General features: G+C 41.0%; 3 protein-coding genes across 4 annotated transcripts; 1 reads left to right on the forward strand and 2 right to left on the reverse strand.

Annotated features, from left to right (window-relative positions):
* Positions 1–188: 188 nt before the first annotated feature.
* LOC134089560 (stonustoxin subunit beta-like) lies at positions 189–9,991 on the reverse strand. The gene is made up of 5 exons (XM_062544018.1): positions 9,948–9,991; positions 8,026–8,199; positions 5,355–5,528; positions 3,473–3,519; positions 189–3,166 (listed from the first exon to the last, which is right to left on the reverse strand). The coding sequence occupies exons 2-5, from the start codon at positions 8,160–8,162 to the stop codon at positions 2,625–2,627; spliced, it is 900 nt and encodes a 299-aa protein (XP_062400002.1). The 5' UTR covers positions 8,163–8,199; positions 9,948–9,991; the 3' UTR covers positions 189–2,624.
* Positions 9,992–11,327: 1,336 nt separating this feature from the next.
* Positions 11,328–13,348, reverse strand: LOC134078551 (protein NLRC3-like). Its single transcript, XM_062534572.1, has 2 exons — positions 11,808–13,348; positions 11,328–11,511 (listed from the first exon to the last, which is right to left on the reverse strand). The coding sequence occupies exons 1-2, from the start codon at positions 13,343–13,345 to the stop codon at positions 11,328–11,330; spliced, it is 1,722 nt and encodes a 573-aa protein (XP_062390556.1). The 5' UTR covers positions 13,346–13,348.
* A 4,262-nt stretch (positions 13,349–17,610) lies between these two features.
* Positions 17,611–21,945, forward strand: LOC134089499 (uncharacterized). Of its 2 annotated transcripts, none has more exons than XM_062543945.1 (6): positions 17,611–17,731; positions 18,314–18,991; positions 19,166–19,939; positions 20,427–20,504; positions 20,640–20,819; positions 21,545–21,945. In XM_062543945.1, exons 1-6 carry the CDS (start codon positions 17,704–17,706, stop codon positions 21,673–21,675), a joined length of 1,869 nt encoding a protein of 622 aa, XP_062399929.1. In that variant the 5' UTR covers positions 17,611–17,703; the 3' UTR covers positions 21,676–21,945. The 2 variants fall into 2 exon arrangements, with proteins under 2 accessions (XP_062399929.1, XP_062399936.1); XM_062543952.1 differs by having other exon boundaries at positions 20,676–20,819.
* The last annotated feature ends 419 nt before the right edge of the window (positions 21,946–22,364 follow it).

A 22,364-nucleotide genomic window follows, 5' to 3' on the forward strand; every position in this document is an offset into this window, starting at 1 on the left:
TCAAAAATATATAATTGTTGGTTGTTTTTTTTATTTAGGCTATACATAATTTATTGGCAAAAATGTGTATGGTAATGACACTGCAGTTCTGGTAGTCTGACAGTTTGTTGCGGTCATGACAAATCACAAAATCACATGTTCATTTAGACTGTCCAACATTGTCAATATAATAATATAATTGCATGGTTTTGTAATTTATACACAATTTATTGGCAAACATATGTATGACACTGCAGTTCTGGTAAATGGCAAATTTGGTAAATTTGTGGTGATAACAAATCACTGATAGTGACCTATTATAATACTATAATTTAAGAGCTTTCACTGCATTCATTGTTTGACTTCAGACCAAAATAAACACCAACTAATCTGTTTACATCAAAACCAAGTTTAATCTGATTATGGAAGACCAAACATGAACTGTGTTCCTTGTGAACAGGATTGGTTCAGTATAATTATAGTCTAAACAGACTATTTAATAATGTCATAATAACCATGTTGAATAAAAAAAAACATGAAAGAGGAGGGCAGTTAGACCAGGGGCCTGTACTACGAAGGGAGCTCAACCTACCCATATGTAACCCAGGGTTACTTTGCTAAACCGGGGTTGACAAAACCTGGTTATCTTCATTGGTGTTAATCGGTACTACGACGCTGAGTAAGAAGTTGATTTGTTGAACTGGAGTTAACCTCATCGGAGTTGGTGCGCGTTCACATAAAATGGGCGGGTTGCAGCGCAAATCATCACTTTTAATGATGACGCGATCACGTTATTTTACGGATAAGCAATGCGCAATGATTATAAAAAGTTGCGAGGAATTAAAACCCACTTTACGATACATCAAATACGTCGGCAGCAAACAAAGCAAGACAAGGCTGTTGGCAACGTAGGCTATTGCAGATCGGATATATGAAAGTAAAGTTTTATTTCATGTTCCTTAAATAGCCTATGTGTTACGGAGGATTAATAGCTTGCGGAATGTCTGAAATGTGTTGGAATAAATACATTTTGAGTTCATAAGAGTCCTACAGATGCAAAACAATTCATGCCATGTATATTAATAACTATGAATAAAGGATAATTGAATGTTTAGCCCCATTGACTGATTTAGTGTATGCCTATCCTGTGAACATTTTAGATGCAACGGCAGTGCCGCTGGCAACAGGTGAAAATGAAACTCAAAAACATTCAGAAGGTTTATAGGCCTAGTTATAGCTTGCATTAATATTTCTTAATTATGAAAATATGTTATATTGCCAATGCTTATAGCCTCCACTTTGCCTCGATCAGCTGACAAATGCAACGAATTCCCTCAGCTGAGAATGTATATATTTTCATAGAGAATATTATATGGAGAAAGATTCTGGCGGTCTTTAAAAACCCTCGCCTTGCGAAGAGAGGCGCTTACAATTTGCGCTCCAATAATGTATCTTCCAAGTAGCCTACGTCGACATTGTGGGGTGTGGTTAACCGCAAACCTCGGGTTAACCAAGATCATAACCTGCTCGGAGCAGGTTTGAGATGCAGCGTAAATTGCCATGGCAGCATACCTCGGTTAAAACCTATCCATCTTTCGTAGTACGGGTTAACCGGGAAGTTACACCACACGTGATCAACATACTCTCGAAGTTACCCAGCTAAGCCAGTAACCCCGCTTCGTAGTACAGGCCCCAGGTAAAACACTGACATCACAATATTAATTTTAAGTATCCCAAACAACTTCAATCTGACAGTTCAACAATTCTGAAGCAGTGAATGTCACTTTCTCGCCACCTTTCTTTTTCTCCCTGATTTGAGCTTTGCTCCGCCATTCCATCCACTGTGTTTGCTCACCAGGTTCAAATGCTGCCGTTTGCACTACTTTGTCCTGGCAACGGACACACTCTCTATACATGCACGCATAATTTGGACTTTCAAAACAGAGTGAAAGCATTATGCTTTCAATTCTGTTGCTACTAATCACTTTCAAAAAGAGCAACTTATCGGCCATGAGTTGAATGTTTGCATGGGTCTTGCATAAACAGGTATCCCTGTCCTGAATAGAGGGTTTCACTATCCAGAAAGGACGATTCTCACAGAATTTGCTGTAAGAGATTTTCACCTGAGGATATTCCTCCTTGAAACGTCCATACAGTCTGAAAAGAGACTCATTCAGGTAACACTTCTGCTTTTTGACCTTCTGTTTAGTTATTGTGTCTTTTGTTCCTGTGGTAGCACGCAAATTGTTGTCACGTTCCATGAATTCTTTAATTTTGTCTTTTGCTCTGTTGCTTATCACATTGCTATGCTTCTTTCTGGAATATTGAAGACCAGATGTTATCGTCTTGCTTCTCATTGTTTTGTATGATATCCCCAGCTCTTTGTGCGCTGCATACACTAACCGGTACTTTTTCAAAATGTTTCCAGCAATGACCTTGGATATTATTTGTCTTCCTTTCATTTTCTTTTCATGGTACTGTAGGTGTGTCGCAACTGTGAGATTAACGTGTTATGGAACACAAGTGTCTTCCTGAGATTTCCTGAGAAACTGAGGTAGAAGTAGAAGTAGAAAGAAGTAGAAAACACAGTCAGAGAGAAGAGGAACAAGAGGTGTGTGGCTCTCCTCTGCTGCAGGATTAGCAGGTCATGTGATCTGGCACAGGAACACTGAGGTGCTATTATTACTAACCCAAAACCCAGGATAGAGGGGCTCAGTGAATGTGGAGTGGAACGTGTGCAGGTGGGTGAGAGTGTTGGAGGAGACGCCGTAGAAGGACAGCGTGCCTGCTGGCCAGTCCAGGTACACTCCTACTCTGCTGGAGCGGGGGCAGGGAGCAGGGACGGGCTTCTTGCTGTCGTGCATGGCAGAGTAACTCTTACCAGAGCACTCCAGACTCCAGGACTTGGCATTCCAACCAAACACGCAGCTGTCCTCGCTGTCGTCCCTTTTCCTCTGGGTGCTCTTATAGGCCACTGCTGTAAAAACGAAATGACCACTGATCTCGACCTCCCAGTAGCAGCGTCCGGTCAGACCCTCTCTGCACAGCACCTGAGAGTTGGCGTCAAATCTCTCTGGGTGGTCAGGATACGGCTGCTCCTCACTCACACGCGTCACCTTTCGGTTCCCCTGAGAGAGAGAGAGATTTCTGTATGCTGTGTTTGGGTCCAGTGTGAGCTCACAGGCATCTGCACACAAGAGAGGAGAAAGGAGAGAACAGCCTCATCAGAACATGGGGTAGGAAAGGACATGTGTACAACACACACACACGCACAGACACAAATACGGTACAATCACAGGATGGGAGCAGGGACAGCACACACACACACACACACACACACACACACACACACACACACACACACACACACACACACACACACACACACACACACACACACACACACACACACACACACACACACACACACACACACACACACAAACGTATACTTCCATGTAAATCATAGCTCTTTTTCAGTAAAATCACTCACATTTTCTCAGTCCTGGTTTAATCCTGCCCTCTCCTCCATAGTCATACCTTAAGAAGGATGAGAGAATAAAACACATGTTTGACACAAAACTGAGTTTAGTATGTGAACTAAGACAGTAATATACTTTAGAGTCAGTAAATCAAGCAGGATATTATACAAGATATCTTTGTCATAAAGGAAAGTAAAAGTAAAGTGGCTTAGAGAGGGATTAAGTGTGTTAGTGTGTATTTATCCAAAGCACAAACACAAACAGATTCCATCCTGACTGATAGAGAAGAGAGAGAGAGAGAGAGACAGACAGACAAAGACATACACATCAAGTTTTTTTACACCACAGACACAGACAGACACAGACACATCTTATCAACACATCAGATCATGCAGGGATTTCCATTGCATATAAACGCAGCCATGTTAGAATGCTGTTCACTCGCTCCATCTCAGCATTCAACAGCTTCAGCCCCTTCAAACTAACAGACAAACTTCTCATGATGGGAAGCCTCTCTCTGCAAGTGGATCATCAACTTCCTCACTGGTAGACCACAGGTTAGCATTGGACCTCTTCCCCCAAAGACACTAATCATGAACACTGGCCGCCCTCAGGTTTGTGTGCTGAGCCTGATGGCACCACTGTCATAGGCTGAATCCCTGATGGTGATGAGACACTGTTCAGGAGTGAGGTATCAAGCTCAGTGACATGCTGCTATGGGAACTAAAATCATCTCCCTGTGATTGGATGCCATCAAACACTTCAATTTCAGTCTACACTTTTGTGTTTGGATTAAACGTTGTATTGTCATATGCTGAAACTGTTCTGCAGTGGCCAGTGGACTAGCTGGGCCAAAATTCCTCAAAGGTCACATCAGTGAGGACCTTACATGGTTGGACATCACAGATCAGCTCATCTACAGAATGACCACCAACAGCTGAACTTCATGAAAGTCCTCCCACATACTTCTCCAGGCATTGAGAGTGTGTTACCAAGCAGCCTGACAGTGTGATATGACAACAGCACTGCTCAGGAGTTCTGCTCTTTTTAACTGCACTGCTGTGAGACTCAGGAACTAGTCAGGTCTGAATAGTGTAAATTCAGACAATTCTGTTTAGACCAGATATTTTAAACAAACCAATTATTCACATTTACAGTTTACAGTTCATGTTTCAGTGTCTTTCCCAATGTGAGACATGTTGTGCCCCTGGAAACGCTAAGTAGAGACGATTTTAAGGGGCACCTAGACACTTTCTTCACAATTATTGTTTGAAGTGGCACTATAGGGCCGGTCAATGGGACACTTTTGAGGACACTTTGCACCTTGTTTTCAACTATGAGGGCAGTGGTTTAAAGATATATACAGCAAGAATAACAGAAATCCACGATCCAATTTTGTGAAAGCTATCAGCTCCTTAGACAAGATTTTAGAGTGTGCATTTGCTATAATGGCCACCAGATGGCAGTATTTCACTGTACTTTGGACCTTTTTAGTGCATTAGTGCCATCTACTGGCTATGTGCCTGTCTGACTGTCTGGGTTCTCAAACTTTTCCATGACAAGGCCCCCCAAATACCACTAGGACCATTGTCTTTATCAGGGCTAGGCCTACACTTTCTTATTACCATGGAATAATGTTCAGATAAGCAATTACTGCTCTCCACATTGCTCAGGTGGCAGTCCAGTGGTAAAAATGTACTTTATTACTATTGAAGTGAAATGGTTGCTGACAAAATTCAACGTACTTAAAGGACCATAACATGCCCAGTTTAATATGTGGGATGAGACCATGTGGAAACATGAGAATATCAGAACAGTCTCCAACAGAGGATACAAATGGATGACCAGCTCCACTAGAAACTCATCAAACTCAGATAAACACCCAGCACTCACCTGAAAGTCTCTAGTTTACAGTTGGGATCATCCAGTCTCTCTGTGAGCTGTTTGACACCTGAGTCTCCTGGGTGATTGTAGCTCAGATCCAGTTGCTTGAGGTAGGAGGGGTTTGATTTGAGGGCAGAGGACAAGAAAGAACAGCCCTTCTGGGTGATCTGACAACCAGACAGTCTGAAACAGAAGATCAGCTTTCCTCATTATTAGAGAATGAAAAAGCATTAAAGGGATAGTTCGGGTTTTAAGACACGAAGTTATATGGGTTCCCCGTCAGCAACGTTGTGCATCAGCACTGACTTACCCCGCAACAGCGTCCTGTGAGCCGAGATCCAGCCGGTTTTTGATGCTGAAGAAAGTAGTCCGGCAAGTTTCTGGGGTCACGAAAGTAAAGTGTTTTTCTTCTCAAAACCATATGCGTTCAAAAGAGTGATATATTTGCACCACAAAAACGTTGTCCAGGAAAAATTCAAACCTCGTTATCACTTACTTATTTTTCGCGATTCCTATCACTGCGCGCTACTGACAGCTGGACAACGTTTTTGTGGTGCAAATATATCACTCTGTTGAACGCATATGGTTTTGAGAAGAAAAACACTTTACTTTCGTGACCCCAGAAACTTGCTGAAGAAAATAGTCCGGCATCAAAAACGATCAAAAACCGGCTGGATCTAGGCTCACAGGACGCTGTCGGGGGGCAAGTCAGTGCTGATGCACAACGTTGCTGACAGGGAACCCATATAACTTCGTGTCTTAAAACCCGAACTATCCCTTTAACATGTACTACCATACACTAGTAAATTCATTCTGGGTCATTCCACGCCAAATCAACCAGAGCCCACGCACTTGCGTCTCAAAAAAATCTGAAAAAAATACCATGTGTGCCTATGTTACCCAGGAGACACTCTGTAAAATGTTTTTGTGCTAAGATCAATACTTGTCAAGTAACAGCCAGTTTTACAGGGGGAGGGGGGTGTCCAATTTGTTCTGCCTCTTTTTTTTGTCAAAGTTCACAAGCTCATTGCTCAAGAACTAGAATCTATAGGAGGCTCAAATTTTGCAGGCTGGTGCATAAATAGGAATAGTATGCAGTAAAATCACCACAAGTAGTCTGGATGATCCTGCATGGTCATAGCAGTCCCTCAAAGTTGATCAAAATTTTATTGGAGTTTTTGGCTGGGTTCTGTTTAGGTCTTCAGAAGACACATTTTTACTCAACATAGACTCTTGGGTTTTTTTTCTTATTGAGATAAGTAGAAACACTCTCTGAAAAAGCAATGAAGAGAAAAGAAAATCCATCAGGGACTGAACAGCAGACCTCACAAGTTTGAAAAATAAATTTGGATCTCATATTCAGAGCACCCTAACACCTTGTGGGAATATACAAAGATTTTTTTTATATTTTTTTCTATAATCTGCATTACCTCTTCTTTTTAAAAACACCAATTTGACTTGTCTTATGCAAATCTTTCTTTTTCATTTCCCACCCTGAACAAGGGCAAAATGCACCATAGAGATCTATTGAGAGATTTGTTTTGTATAGAGTAACCACTAGGTGCCACTAAAATCACTGAATCACTGAAATTGCCGGGTGGGGACAAAACATATTGATCTCAATGGTGCATTTTGTCCATGTTTAGGGTGGAAAATGAAAAAGAAAGATTTGCATAAGACAAGTCAAATTGGTGTTTTTAAAAAGAAGAGGTAATGCAGATTAACGAAAAAAATATAAAAAAAATCTTTGTATATTCCCACAAGGTGTTAGGGTGCTCTGAATATGAGATCCAAAATTATTTTTCAAATTTGTGAGGTCTGCTGTTCAGTCCCTGATGGATTTTCTTTTCTCTTCATTGCTTTTTCGGAGAGTGTTTCTACTGATCTCAATAAGAGAAAAAAAATCAAGAGCCTATGTTGAGTAAAGGTATGTCTTCTGTAAGCCTAAACAGAGCCCAGCCAAGAACTCCAATAAAATTTTGATCAACTTTGAGGGACTGATATGACCATGCAGGATCATCCAGACTACTCGTGGTGATTTTACTGCATACTATTCCTATTTATGCACCAGCCTGCAAAATTTGACCCTCCTACAGATTCTAGTTCTTGAGCAATGAGCTTGTGAACTTTGACAAAAAAAAGAGGTAGAACAAATTTGACACCCCCCTCCCCCTGTAAAACTGGCTGTTACTTGAAAAGTATTGATCTTAGCACAAAAACATTTTACAGAGTGTCTCCTGGGTAACATAGGCACACATGGTATTTTTTTCAGATTTTTTTGAGACGCAAGTGCGTGGGCTCTGGTTGATTTGGCGTGGAATGACCCTTCTGTAATTATGACTGATACTCCCATTAATATATTTAGCAAAACATGATTCATGAACAATATTCAGACACAAAGCTTGACTTCATGCCGGGAAAAGGATTTGATTTGAGGGCAGATGACAAGACAGCACAGCCCTTCTGGGTGATCAGACACCTTAAAAAAAGCAACAACAACAAAAAAACCAAACAAACAAACAAACAACACACATTTATTTTGAAAAACAACCTATACCCACATAACACTGCAGAGATGTAATATTGGATGAAATATGGTTTGACTTTACAAAGACAAAATGGCATGTCTCAGCATCACACAATCATATTCAGATGCATTCCATCACACACAATGACTGACCTTAGTGTCTCCAGCTTGCACTGTGGATCTTTTAGTCCCACACAGAGCAGCTCCACTCCTTCATCCTGCAGATCATTGTTACTCATGTCCAGCTCTCTCAGATGGGAAGGTGTCTTCTGCAGCACTGAAGCCATCATTTCACATCTTGCTTTAGAGAGGTGACACTGAATTAGCCTGTTTAGAAAATGAATGGTGATGAATACCGTTTACTAGCCTACAATACTATTTTCCATGTCCATTAATAGTGGAGCCCCTAATCAATCAATCATCCTGTCAGACCATCACATAAGAGATGGCAAGCAATGTGTAATTCTTGCCAAGTAGAACTCAGACATTCAACAAGGTAAAAAAAATACAATCGCCATAAGTAATATTCTAAATAAAGTCAAAGATCAATGTTCCAGACATAATGTCATGATTCCATAAAACCTTACTCTCACAGAAGACAGAGAGAATGATATGGATGGATATGGAACATTTCCATATTACTCACATCTATTTACAATTGCCACCTATAAACAAATATGAAATATTGAAGAAACCATTAAACTATTGAGAGAAGGTGGAATTGATAATTATGTCCAATATTCTAATATGTTGTTTAATGCTCTAATTAGGCCCATATTCCAAAGTGTGATTTAAAACTTTGTCTTTCACACTAGTGGGTCACTAGTGGGTCACTTTGACTTTCTAATAGCACTGCATGATATCTGTACTATTCCTAAACATGGATATACTGTAAGGCGCCAGGGTTATCATGTCTGTTCACGTCAACAACCACTGATTAGAGTTGTAGTGCCTTCCAATAAGTCACTTCCGGACGCCTCAGGGGTTTCAATAAAGTGCTTGTTTTATTCCAACGTCACTAAAACAAAATACTGCCAAATAAACTGATAAATAAACTGTGAAATAAACTGACATCTGAACTTGCAAACAAATGGACAACTAGATTGAAAACCATGTGCCTGCTGGCGTCCATGCGATTCCAATGACCATTTCCAAACTCTTCCAAACACTCTTTGGCCCCTTTTCTCTCTTCTCGATGATCTGTCCTCCAGGCTCGTTCCTACTGATCTATAAATAACACTGGATAGACTATCCCATTGTTACCGCCCCATCATTCTTTATCTAGATCAGTGGGAAAGAGGACCGAGGAAGGAAGGGAGGATATATAAAAAGACGAACGAGAAGGGCCCTTTGTGCCACAAATTGGCACAGGGTATGCCATTTAACCCTTTCAATGCAAAGGCCTTCCAAGATCACAGGGTCATGAGTCACCAGCAGGGGGCATTACATGAACTAAAATATAAATGTCATAAATGGCTCCTACAAGAGTAGACGGAGTGTCTCCTGGCTTTGCCACTGTTATTGCACGATTATCTGTCCTTTGTTGTTGTGCATTTAAACCCTGTATAATTCTGTATCAAATCAGAAACGCATACTCTGGAGTACACCGTGCTCCGCATGTGCCTCTCTCCTGTATAATATACAGCTGTATTAAACTCTGTGTCTTGATTGTACCAGAGAGGGTTAAAGCGGAGCGAGAGGCGCAAACGTTCGATCTTTTCCGCGTTCGGTCTTCGCAAAGGGGAGGGGGGCCTAAATCCCCCTTTAAGCAGACCTGTTAACATTCGAACTGAACTGCTTGCCAATCTGACAGACATCGATATCCCACTATGATGTCTTTGGGACACGCCTTTTTAAGCAGAGAGGAACTGTTCGAATTTTTCTTCCATAGAGATGCATTATGTTGCTCTATCTTGTCAGTAATTAAGGATCTTTGATTGTAGTTCTTTTCTCATGTTTCACTTTGGTGTACAATATTTTTACCAACATGAAGTCAGATTCTTTCCTCTTTTATGAGTGTTCTTCTTGTACAGTAGAACAATTTGAGCGCAAAAAAAATGTTTTGAACAACTGACCTCAGTGTCTCCAGTTTGCATTGCGGTCCTCTTAGTCCCACACAGAGCAGCTCCACTCCTTCATCCTGCAGATCATTGTCACTCATGTCCAGTTCTCTCAGATGGGAAGGTGTCCTCTGCAGCACTGATGCCATCATTTCACCGCTTGCTTTGGAGAGGTGACACTGATTTAGCCTGTTTAACAAATACAGGTGATGTAGGAGTAAGAAAAATGCCCTTTAATTTGTACGAAATCGCCTCTCATCAGATGACTTTAGGGGGGAGTGCAGTCACGTAATTTTGCACAACTTGTTTTTTCATACAACTTAGTACTTGTAAGACTAGCATGATGGACAAATGGATTACACGACCTCAAAAACACCTACTTCAGCCAGTCTGAGGAAAAGAACAATACAACAATTAAATTAAAGCCCCTCCCAGTCTGGACAATGGAGTACTGTCTTGACCCAGCTTATGTAAAGAGGGCCTTACACATCAACACCCAATGACTACCATCCTATAGCACATACTTCCCTCATGATGAGTGCTTTGAAAGGCTTGTCAAGGACCTCAAAACATCCAGACTACCTGCAACGTTTGACCAACTCTAGTTTGCACACTGCCCTAACCGCTCCACTGATGATGCCATATGGGCAGCACTTCACTTGAGCCCAGCCCATCTTGAATACAAGATGGGCACTTGGTAAGAGAATGTGGCCCACTAGACATCAACATCTCACAGTGCAGCTTGATGTTGGACTTTCTCACAGACCGACCTAGTCTGGCTATCACCATACTAAGCTCAAGCTTATAAGATTAAATATTAGTGTGAGGAGTCTGCACTTTATTTTTACTGCACAAGAGGCGTGATCAATGGGCATAGTTCAAATGACTCTGTACACTTTTGGATAGTCATTCAACCAATCTGAATCAGGCCAACAATCCGGGTGCGCTTTTTGGATAAGCTAGTTTGTGATTGGACCAAGGACAGGTCAGGAAGCAGGAGAGATAGATGTGGACAGGAAGCAGGAGAGACAGATGTGCAGGTTTCCAGCCTGAGCTGCAGGGCAAAATCCAAATCGACCAACCCCAACCTGTATACTTTGCAAAAAATCATCTCTGAGACTAGGGCCCTAATTGAAATGGTGATCGAAGAGCAGGCTATCTAAAGGCCAAGTTCTCATCCATGAACTATAGCTATCAAATGACATATGGGAGCATTGTGCTGACTTATCAGTGTTTGTCGTTAGGGTTTTGCATTGGTGTTATACTATATTTAGATTTTTCTTTGCTTATTAAATCATCTTTAGTTAGACTTGGCCCCTCATTCCAATTAGGGCCTGCAGTGTGTCAAAACATTTCTGAAGTGTTCAGAGTTATCAGTGTAAGACACAAATTCACTCACCAAACCCTCTTGGAGACACTGACTATAGGAAGCATTCTGTGGAGCCCTTCCTCTGATCTCAGGCATTTCTTCAGGTCAAACTCCTCCAGCTCTTCAGCGGACATCAGCAGCACATAAGCCAGAGCTGAACAATGGGCTGGAGTCAGTTGCTTATTCTCCTCGTCTGCTGAGCTCAGGTAGCTGTGTAACATAAGAGAGGCATATTTGAACATTTCAGCATATTCCTCAAATCAGTGGGGGATCAGAGAGTTATAGTCTGACCATACACTGCTTTAAAAGCCATTAACAGAATAAATTCTTAAAATGAATTGTACTGTACACCTCAATAAATATGCTATTTGTAAGATGGATTAGGATTACTGAACGGCACTTCTGCTGCACTCTTGTCGCTTGTAAACCAGCCATAAGGTGATGCTGAGAGGAACACTCCAAACTGAGGTGACATAAGAGTGCCTTTAAAGTATCCTTTTGATTACCTGTTGATCTCCTCAACCAGTGAATCATCTCCGAGTTCACTCAGACAGTGGAAGAGGTTGATGACCCGTTCTGGTGCGATGTTTTCGCTGATCTTTTTCTTGATGTATCCAACCGTTTTCTTGATGCTCAGTTGCCTGATGCCCAAAGATGGCAGAACTTTATTCAGGGGGAACCGAACGTCAGGCTCCAACACTGGAGCCAGTCCAAGAAGGAAGCGTACACAAAGATCCAATTGTCCATTTTCACTTAGTAAGGCCTTGTCCAAAGATATTTTGTACAGGTTGAACCTTGAGTTATTGACCACCCATCTAAGCTTCTCCCATCGAGTCGTGATAAGGAGATTCTTCTTATCAGTTGCATGTGTATGGAGCAAGTACAGAGCTGCCAGGAATTCCTGTACGCTCAGGTGCACAAAGCTGAATATGCTCTCTCCACTTACAGCACTTTCCTTTATGAAGATCTTTGTACAAAGTCCGGCATGCAATGCTCCTATATTTACCTCAATGCCACACTCTGCCAGGTCCTTCTCATAGAATATCAAGGTGCTTTTCTCCAGATGTTTGAATGCCAGTTTCCCAAGTTTAACAAGTAGTTGCCCTTTCTCCTCTGTACTAATCTTCTTCTCGCATCTCTCATTCATTCTGGTGATCTGAAGGACACTGAATTGTGTGTACATTTCAGTCAATGTTTTGGGCATTTCCTGGTCAGAGGCACTTTGCTCTTTTTTCTTTTCCCCAAGCACCACTGCTGTAATCCGACAGAACATTGGGATGTGACACATTATGTAGAGGCTTCTCTTTGATTTTACGTGTGCTATAATTTGTTCAGATTTCTTTGGAATGACCTTCCTAAAATACTCCTCTCTGTGATGTTCATTGAAGCCTTGGATCTCTGTCACCAAGTGGAAAAGGTCACATAGGTCCTTGTTGGCTGCTGCTGGTCTTGTTGTTACCCAGATGAGTGCAGAAGACACCAGTTTACCAGTTATTAGACTTGTTATTAACATGGCAACTGATGCTTTTTCTTTTGGGTCACAGACACTGTTGTCCTTGTCCATGAAGTCCAGCTGGATTCTGCTTTCATCCAAACCATCAAACACAAAAAGAACTGTCTTTTCAAATTCCATGGCTTCTTTGAACTCCTCAAGTTCTGGGTATAGTTTCAGGAGAAGGTCAAATAGGCTGTACTTATTGTTGTACAAGTTCAGCTCTCGAAATGGAAGAACAAAAACAAGCTCTATATTTCTGTTCTCTCGGTCTTCTGCCCAGTCCAAGACAAACTTTTGCACAGCAACACTTTTCCCCACTCCAGCTATTCCCAAAGTCAAGACCTTTGTGACAGATTCACCAGCATAGTCAGAGAATATGTTTGACAAATTCACTGAGTTCATGGTCCCAGAAAATGCCCCAGTCTCAATTTGTTTCAGGTGAATTGTTGACACTTCATGTGCACTGTTGACCCCCCCAGTGTGTCCTTCCACAATGCAAAGGTCAGTGTAGATATCCTGTAGTTTTTCCTCTTCCAGTTCTTGGCGCATAAGGGCACACCTCTTTCTTTGGATGAACTTAAGGTGTTGCTTGAGTTGTCCGTCTGTCATTTTTTTTACTATGTTCTGCAGCATGTTCTTGAAAAATAGAAAGAAACATCAAATTAACATTGTGAATTTGGGGCATAAAAGAGATATACTGATTTGGTTAGCAAGGTTGCTAAACAGGCTACTCATTGATGGTGCAACATCGATGAACTGCGCAGCACAAGATGCACGTGGTTAAAAATCTGTCCACCATGGTCTAGATAGGCGTGTTTACGACTCTGCAGTCGATATATCACATGGCCTTAACTTATCGCGGGAGCAAGGCGGCTGCTGCGCAGCAGCGCAGTATCTCTCCAGGTACTGCGGAGACTAGACCGGCCTAGACCCTGCCTTCATGACGTCGGGACTTTGCCCTAATTGGCTTTTACATCCCTGACGTATGTGCTGGCGTTTAGATGCCTCTTCATATCCACAAGGGCCTGTTTCATCACGTGGTCAGTCAAGCGCGCACGCTGGATAGTACCTTCTTTTCAGTAGCGTCTTAGTCAGCTTGCTCCTCAGTATGCGTCCCTACCTACATTTGGACAGCACTAACTATGGAGTCACCTGACTCGGGGAGGGGGGTGTGTTGACGATTTGCATGACGTGTGGAGCTTGACCTGCGCTGCGCAATGGATTATGGGATATCTGAGGCCAAAAAAGATGCATGGATGCACGCTTGGAAATCACGTCAAACGAAGTACCCACCTAGTAAGAGCGCTTGACTTTCGGACAGTCTATTCTGACGTTATTTCCGGAAAATGCACACTGCCCAGCGTGTGTACTTATGTTTCAGACACAGCCTAGTAGAAAGTGTCCAACTTCATAGCAGCGCTTGTTGTATCCCTGCCCCTGCTGTCACCGGCAGATCTCGCTGGGAGATATAAGAAAGGTAATGAATGGGAAAGATATAAGAAAGATAAGAAAGATATAAGAAAGGTAATGAATTAACAGTTTATTAACCAGTGAACCATAGCCTACTATTTGTTACAATTTAAATGTAACCAATATCACTTAAATGCACTACAAGTTAGATGCCAGTTGAACAAAGTAAGTTTGAGCACATGACAACTTAAAAGGGAAATTCTGTTCATTTTTTACATAGGCCTAGATCAGCGTTTCTCAAAGTCACCATGTATCGTCAGTACGATCACGAAAAAAAAAACAATCTATTGATTGATGTCGTTCCTTGTAACGTTTTTTTAAATGGTTAAATTGATTTACAATAAATGTTATGTTTAGTTTAACAATTGACAACAGTTTTGCTTGCTGTTGCATCACTTACAATTCATAATTTTCCCCTGCATCTCCTGCATGTGCATTTTCAAAACATTGTGACATGGAATGCCACAACCAGCTGTTATAGCCGATAGAGGGCCGCGAAGTGCAGAAGTGCCGTTCACGCATGTTGATGAACCACTGAAATTATTTCGAGAACATTAGGCCTATTTTAAGGTAGGCTAGGCTACAACAAACCTCTTCCGTGTTGCTTTAAGAAAGAGTGTAGCCTAGGTAGGCTACTGACAAAAGTATGAATTTGTCCTGCCTGCGGGGAGCACGAAACCAATGTGTTTAATCTAATGAGACAGTTGCCCTAGTCAAAAGTGGAAACATGAAACGCTAAACAAAGCATGCCACTTAAAGCAATTACCCACACAACGTTTATTTACTGCCTTTTTTTGTTCATGGTTCTAATTTTGGAAATAGGCTACACTGTTCCAGACCCTGGAAAGATTAAACATTTGTTGAGTGAGAGGATCTTTGAGTTTCTAATTGAGTAGCCTACTGTAGGCTACCCCTGCCCTATCATATTTTTTCAGTCCACGAATAAGCCACCAATATAGCCTACATCTATCGAGTAGCCTACGACCATGATTGTAATTTTGTACCCTTCTTACCGACATATAATTGATGGAAAATGCATGTGTGCGACTTGCCCTCGTAAACTCTTCCTTCACTACTTTTCACCAGTTCCGTGTTGATCACATCGGCGTCAGAGGCCGACTACGGAGAGCCACTCCCTATTAAGTGCAGTCCCGCCAGAGTTCCACTGGGGGCGATCGCCTGAGTGCAAAATGAATGGGAGTTTATGGAGCTAGACGGCTACATTTGTCTCTTTCACCCAAGTGTCGTTGAGAAATCTCAGATTTGATAGTAGTTTTTGCAAGTTCAACATGGGTTATAGGTCGAAAGTTGAATGAAGGATTCTTAATTGAATATCAAATGAACGAAGCATACACGGACCTAGGCTGTCATGTCCTTCCGATTTCTTACAGGTTGTGTTATTGTTTATGGAGTGTGATTTGTGCCAAAATGTTCAAACAATACTTTTTCAAATTCAAACATAAGTCAATTAATCAAAATATCAAATAGGCCTACAAAATCAAAAAAAAAAAATCAAAACTAAATCTGTCTTTAACTGTTTTAATTACTTGTCTTTTGGTTTACAATAATAGTAATAATTTACAGCGACATCATGAAGCCATTCGACTTCATGAAGATCTGCGCAGATCTGACTTGATGTGATGCATGCTGGGTTGAACACGATGCATGATTCTGTGATCTCGGTGAGGTGGACTGCGCCATGCGGTAGGCCTATTGGATTTTATAAAAAGGCTTTCAGAATGTGTTTGATGATGGTGGAGCTTGAATTGGTGATTAAACTCTTTTGAGAGGTGCATAAACTCTACAGGCATAACTGGGCCCCCTTTCATTAAATATACACACGGAAAACACTTAATATTTAATTAATGTGCTACAATGCAGGCCTGTTGACTGTATAACAACAGTGGTTTATTTAAACTACATCTTATCAATTTATTTTTCGTCAGTCATCACATGCTCATTTTAATGAGTAAGAATGAAAGTTATACTGTATTTAATGCACACAAAATCCTGCGATATCTCCCATGAGGTCTCACGCGATTCACATCAGGCACATTTTGCAGAAACATGTTCGGGACCATCTTCGCTTCTCCCCGTGAGACCTGGGAAAGACTCTCAAGCTCACGTTGACGTATGAAGCCAGCCGAAGTCAGCCGTGTCCGAACTCGAATACGCCTAGAGGTTTATTAAAACTACATCATACCAATTTATTTTTGTCAATCATCATGCTCATTTTAATAGATAGATAGATAGAGATAGATAGATACTTTATTGATCCCCAAGGGATAATTCAAAACACCACACACAACATACACTACAGTGTAAACAGGATAATACAAAGCAAATCAACAAGTCAAGTTTAAGCCCATCATTTACATTTTGTTTACATGTGTTCAATGGACGTCAATGGGAGCCATAAAGTGGATGAATGTTTATTTGGTGCAGATTTCACATGCGCACAGCAAAGTCACAAACGTGTTACCATAAATTTGAAGTTATATATTGTGAACACGAAATACGACAGTTGATACAAGTGCAGCGTGCTTTAGCGTTGGAATTATTCACGGTAGGCCAATTGGTGTGAATACACACAGGAGAAATTCTCTCTTGTTGTTGCACGATACACATAGTTCTTATGCCGTACACCTGCAGGCGTTCCTGCAGGCTATCGTACTGTTTTTTACGATTGGATCGTAGGAACTCTTACGATAATGAGGGGTGACGTAATCGTCTGATTTGTTATGATGAGCTGTGAGATCATGTTGGGAAACCTGCACTCATCTGCCTACTGAGGACTTCTGCTTGTATTTAGTTACAAAGCTGTTTAATGTTGGCAGATTAGATTAGATCAGATTAGATTAAACTTTATTGTCATTCAACTTAAATACAAGTACAAAAACGCAGTCAAAATGCAGTTTGTGCCTCACCAGAAGTGCAGAAAGGTGCAGTGTGATACTGTATACAAAGTAGACAGGGCAGGCGATATAGGGCCGTGTATAGTATACAGTTGGTTTACAGTAATATTAAGTAAATATAAATATAAATATGTGCAGTGTATTAGCAGTAACCTTCTAAGAGCAGACTATATGGCTGAACAACATGTACAAATATGTGCACATGAAAATGAGTGAGTAGGATTTTGGTTTATAAAATGTAATACATTTTGAAGGTTATATAGCAAAAACTAGTGCTGAATGTGACATCTACAGGGTGAAAAATATATACAGGGTGAAACACATGCGTTTGCACTTTTAGGGAAACTACCTCGTGACCAGATAAAGAAGAAGTATTCAAACCAGAGAGAGCAACCCAATGTGAAAATAACACATTTCTCTATTTTACATACTGAGCGAGTTGACTTGCACGTACACATGGAGAGTTGATGGACTTTGTGTCCCGGTTCATAATTTCATACAGTTTGATACATCAAGAAGGAAATGTCTCTTGGACAACCTGACCTAACTGGTAAGTGAACTGCTAATCAAACCTTTCTTTATAATTTAAAAGACCATATTGTTTATACAGCCAGAGATGAGGATTGGATGATTTCCATATTGATTGGAAATATTTGTTGAGAGTTTAGTGAAAAGTGTGAAATATAATAGGCCTAAACTGTTAATCAACACGTGATTCAAAAACAGATCATTACAGATAATTATGGGATGTGAGAACAGCATTTTTGACGTCTGTCACAGGACTAACACGTGACTCAAACCCTCATCATGTGAGACCACAGCAACTGTGTGTGTGTGTGCCTGTGTGTGTGTGTGTGTGTGTGTGTGTGTGTGTGTGTGTGTGTGTGTGTGTGGACATAGCAATTAAAGAACATCATGGCATTAGTTTGTGAATTTTGAATATTGTATGTTAGTGTGTTTATCCCACATAATTCCAACCAGATCAAAATTAAGATGAAAGTAATTTCAATGGACTCTCAGTTAGGCAATCAAAGTAAAGTTTCAAAAGTTCTGTATCTGTACATTTAGAAACAAATTCTCTTCACAACAAAATCTCTTCAATCTCAACAAGCTTGTATTTTCCCCCCTCCAGAGCTGCGAGTGGTGGTGTTGGGCGCAAATCAGTCTGGCAAGACGTCTGTGATAAGCACTTTGCACCGTCGGGCAGAGTTTGAGCTTTTTAAAAGAGCAGCTTGTGAGAAGGGAGACAGTGAGGTCGCTGCCAATCAGGTTACCTTCATTGATACTCCGGGCTGGTGGAGGAATAATCTGTTGACTGAGACAGCAGGGTTTATAAAGCAGGACCTTTTGCTGAGTGTGTCCAAGTGTCCGCCAGGACCACACACTTTCATTCTGGTCATTGGCAGTGATGTCCCGTTCACTGAGAAGAACAGGAGGTCTGTAGAGGAGCATGTAGGGCTCTTTGGGGAGAATGCTTGGGAACACACCATAGTGGTGTTCGCCAAAGGAGAATATCTGGAGGGTAAAAGCATAGAGCAGCATATAGCAAGCGAGGGAGAGGCGCTGAGCTGGCTGGTAGAGAAATGTGGGAACAGGTGCCACCTGTTTAGCAATGACAGTACAGAAGGTTGTAATGAAGTAGGTAAGATACTGGAACAAATTGAAATTTTAGCAAAGACTAGGAACAGCCATTTTGAGCTTGATGAGAAAATATTAAGGGAAGTTGAGGAGAAGAGGAACACCTACAGGGATAGAGCACAACAGAGACGGCAGGAGGTTCAGGATCAAAGAGAAATATTACAGAAACATGGTGAGTGGCTTAATCGAAACAAAGCAACATAGAGAAAAACATGTTATGGCCTTATTCTATTCTTATATCTTATCAATGACTTAAATTCACCAACAATTTAAATATATGCAAAGCTATAACACAATTTGTTTTATACAATATATTACTAAGGTCACATTTTCCACCTTCATTCAGGGGTTATACTCTCACTACCAGAATTAAGGATCTATCTGTTAGGGTGGTTGTTCTCTGGAAAAACATCAGCAAGCAAGACCATTATTGGCCAAGGAAGCAATGTTAAGAGAAGTAGAACTTATCAGTCTTTGAGAACATCTGGAGAAGTTGCTGGAAGACGAGTATCTGTGGTGGACACCCCTGGCTGGTGGAAGTACTTACCTGCCAAATGCACTCCAGACTGGGTGAAGACAGAGTTGCAGAGAGGGCTGACCCTTGACTCCAAAGCTCCCCATGCCATTCTTCTGGCTGTTCCTGTGGACACAACATTTTCTACAGAGCAGAAAAAGATCACTGAAGACAACATGAGGGTGTTTGGTGATGATGTCTGGAGACACACCATGGTGCTGTTCACATGTGGAGACCTGCTGGGAGATACCAGTATCGAGGAGCACATTGAGTGTGAAGGAGAGCATCTTGAGTGGCTTGTAGAGAAGTGTGGGAACAGATATCATGTTGTAAGTTGGAATGATAAGGAAGATGAAGTCGTGGAGCTGCTGAAGAAGATAGACGAGATGGTGGCTCGTAACAGCTTATTTTGCCTGGAGGTCACTGAAGCTCAGAGAAGTGTGGTCAAAGACATGACTGACGAGTTACAGGAAGAAAATAGAAAGCTGGTTGATTTCTTGGATCTGGAATGGCGGAGAAAGGATACAGCTGTAGAGAAGAAGATTGAGAGAATATCTAACCAACCTACATCAAACCTGAGAGGAAGCAAGAATGCTGACATAGACTGTGAGTTGTTTGTTTGGTTGATTTTCCTCCCTTGGGATGGAGAGTGGGAAAATGTAATTAGTATTTAGTTACTGTTACTTACTTTATGTTACTACAGAAGTTCCTATTCTGTTACCACTCTTCCAAGCCAACATTCTTATCTTGCAATGACTTGTTATTAGATTAGATAGACATTATTAGAAGCATTGCAAGCAACAAAATAGATACTGTTTTAACATAACGTGAGCTGAGAATTATAAGGTTCTATCTCCATTTTGGTCGAAATTGAGTTTTTGACATCATCTGATCCATTAGGTGCTTATTAATGCCTGTGTGGTGTTATTTTTGTAAAAAAAAAAAAAAAAAGTTAATTATTAGCAAAATAAAAAAGTACTACAGTACAGTTTTGCTAGCTATGTAAAACTTTGATGCTCAATATCTCAGAACTACCCTAAACGGAGATAGAACCTTATAATTCTAAGCTCACGATAATTCTTTCCAAAATCAGTTGGTGACAATGATCCGTGGTCTGAGAAGACTCTGGAAAATTCCGGAAAGGGTATCAGTCCACAAGGACCCCCTGAGGGTAAGTCTTCCATCAAGGAATCTGGCATCACAAAGGCCACCATGGGTATTAAGGATCATCTTTAAAATAATCTGTTCATCCACATGATTTGATTAATATGTTCTGCCTTCATTTCAAATGTATGTTCTGCTACAGTATGTACTCACAGTATGTGGTCATGTGGCCAACCAGGGCAGGAAGACCAAGAGCACACGTGTGAGATAAGTGCTGTTCAGATGGAGTGCTTAACAGCGATGCTGGAGAGGGAGTGGAGTCGGCGGGAAATTGGAATCACAGAGAGATTTCAGAATATGTTATCAGATCTACGGCAATCAGGTGAGACTGCTTATTAGTCCAGAAATGTCATTGTACAGGTAAGACTATGTTAATGTTTTCTAAAGTTTAGAAGGAGCCCATAGGGGATGATTGACAGCCATCACTCACCCCAGTTTTGCTTTCTGGGAAATGTAATCCGTCCTGACCTGTTCACTATGTCACATGCTATAGGCATCCCAAGATGATGACAGCACTAGTTAACCATGCTAACACTAATGTAAGCATTCCAATAGACCTCTGAAGTTCGCCAACAAAAAAGCTATCATCTTTGCCCATATGAAGAGGTACGGTATCTTGAGATTTTTTCCATGGAAAAATAACACAGGGATTTTTAATTATCACACCTGTTAAACTCTCGCTGGAACGAAGGAATAGTAAATGCAGACATTTTGCTCTACACACTTTTGTCTTATAGTAGATATTGCGATTTTTGGTACATTAAGACGGCACATTTTATTTTTGCGACCCCAGAGAGCTAACTTTCAATTCTGCTTGCCATAGTGCCATACTGGCTCCTTATATGGGCAAAGACAGCAGCTTTGGTTCCTTGTTGTAGGCGAATTTCAGAGGTAGGGGCAAACTAATGGAAACTACACAATTGGCAGTTATAAACAACTGTCCTGTGATTAAGTTTGAATGGTAAATTTATTGTATGAAATCCAAAATATTGTTTTTACCTGTGATTTGTACCATGATTATTACAAGTACTTGTTTAAACCGTTTAGGTATATCATCTGAAGCTGATGTGCATGACCTGGAACTCTCAATCAGAAAGGTTGTCAAATGGTTTGAGGGTTCATCGGGGCACGGCTCGTTTATGGACGATGACACAGGAGAGCATGAGGAGAACATGTGAAGTGTGAACAATTTGATGAGCAATGATATACTGCATGTCTTCTACAGGGGTTCCCAAACTTTTCAGCCCTCGACCCGTAAAATAACGGTGCCGGTGACTTGCGACCCCCATTATCCCCAAAGGTGGTAGAAGTATACAAATGTTGTGCACAACAACATACACACACTAATAGGCCTATCGAAACACTAGCGTAATACCACAAAAGAAAGCCATTGAAAATGTAACCTGGCACTAATCAGGATGTAATCAGGTTGGCACTAATTTCTTTAGAACAGCTGGTGGATCTATGTGAAGTCAAGCTGTCTCTTCCTTGATGCACTTCATTGTAAATAAAGCATTATGATTTTCCTACTATTGCTTGTCTGGGTCTTCATTTCTCTATGGTATCAAAATGACCATCAATATGACAATCCATAATACTCTTATTTAGACATATTTTATCTTTTCTATCTATGATGTTACGTAAATAAAGTTAATTAAGTTTTAACACAAGTAGACTGTATGCGGTGTAAAAGATCCCTTTAAATACACTGTACATGAAACCATAATTGACAGCTAGAGTCCTTTTTTTGTCTGATTTCCTACTGATTTGTCATTAATGCAAATGTGCTGTACAGTAATATCATGCCAGCCACGATTCAGTGAAGCCCAATACTTGGAGGTGGTGGGAGCAATGCTTGTGCATGAAG

The sequence above is a fragment of the Sardina pilchardus genome, chromosome 1 (genome assembly GCF_963854185.1).
Source record: "Sardina pilchardus chromosome 1, fSarPil1.1, whole genome shotgun sequence".
Classification (NCBI taxonomy): Eukaryota; Metazoa; Chordata; class Actinopteri; order Clupeiformes; family Clupeidae; genus Sardina; species Sardina pilchardus.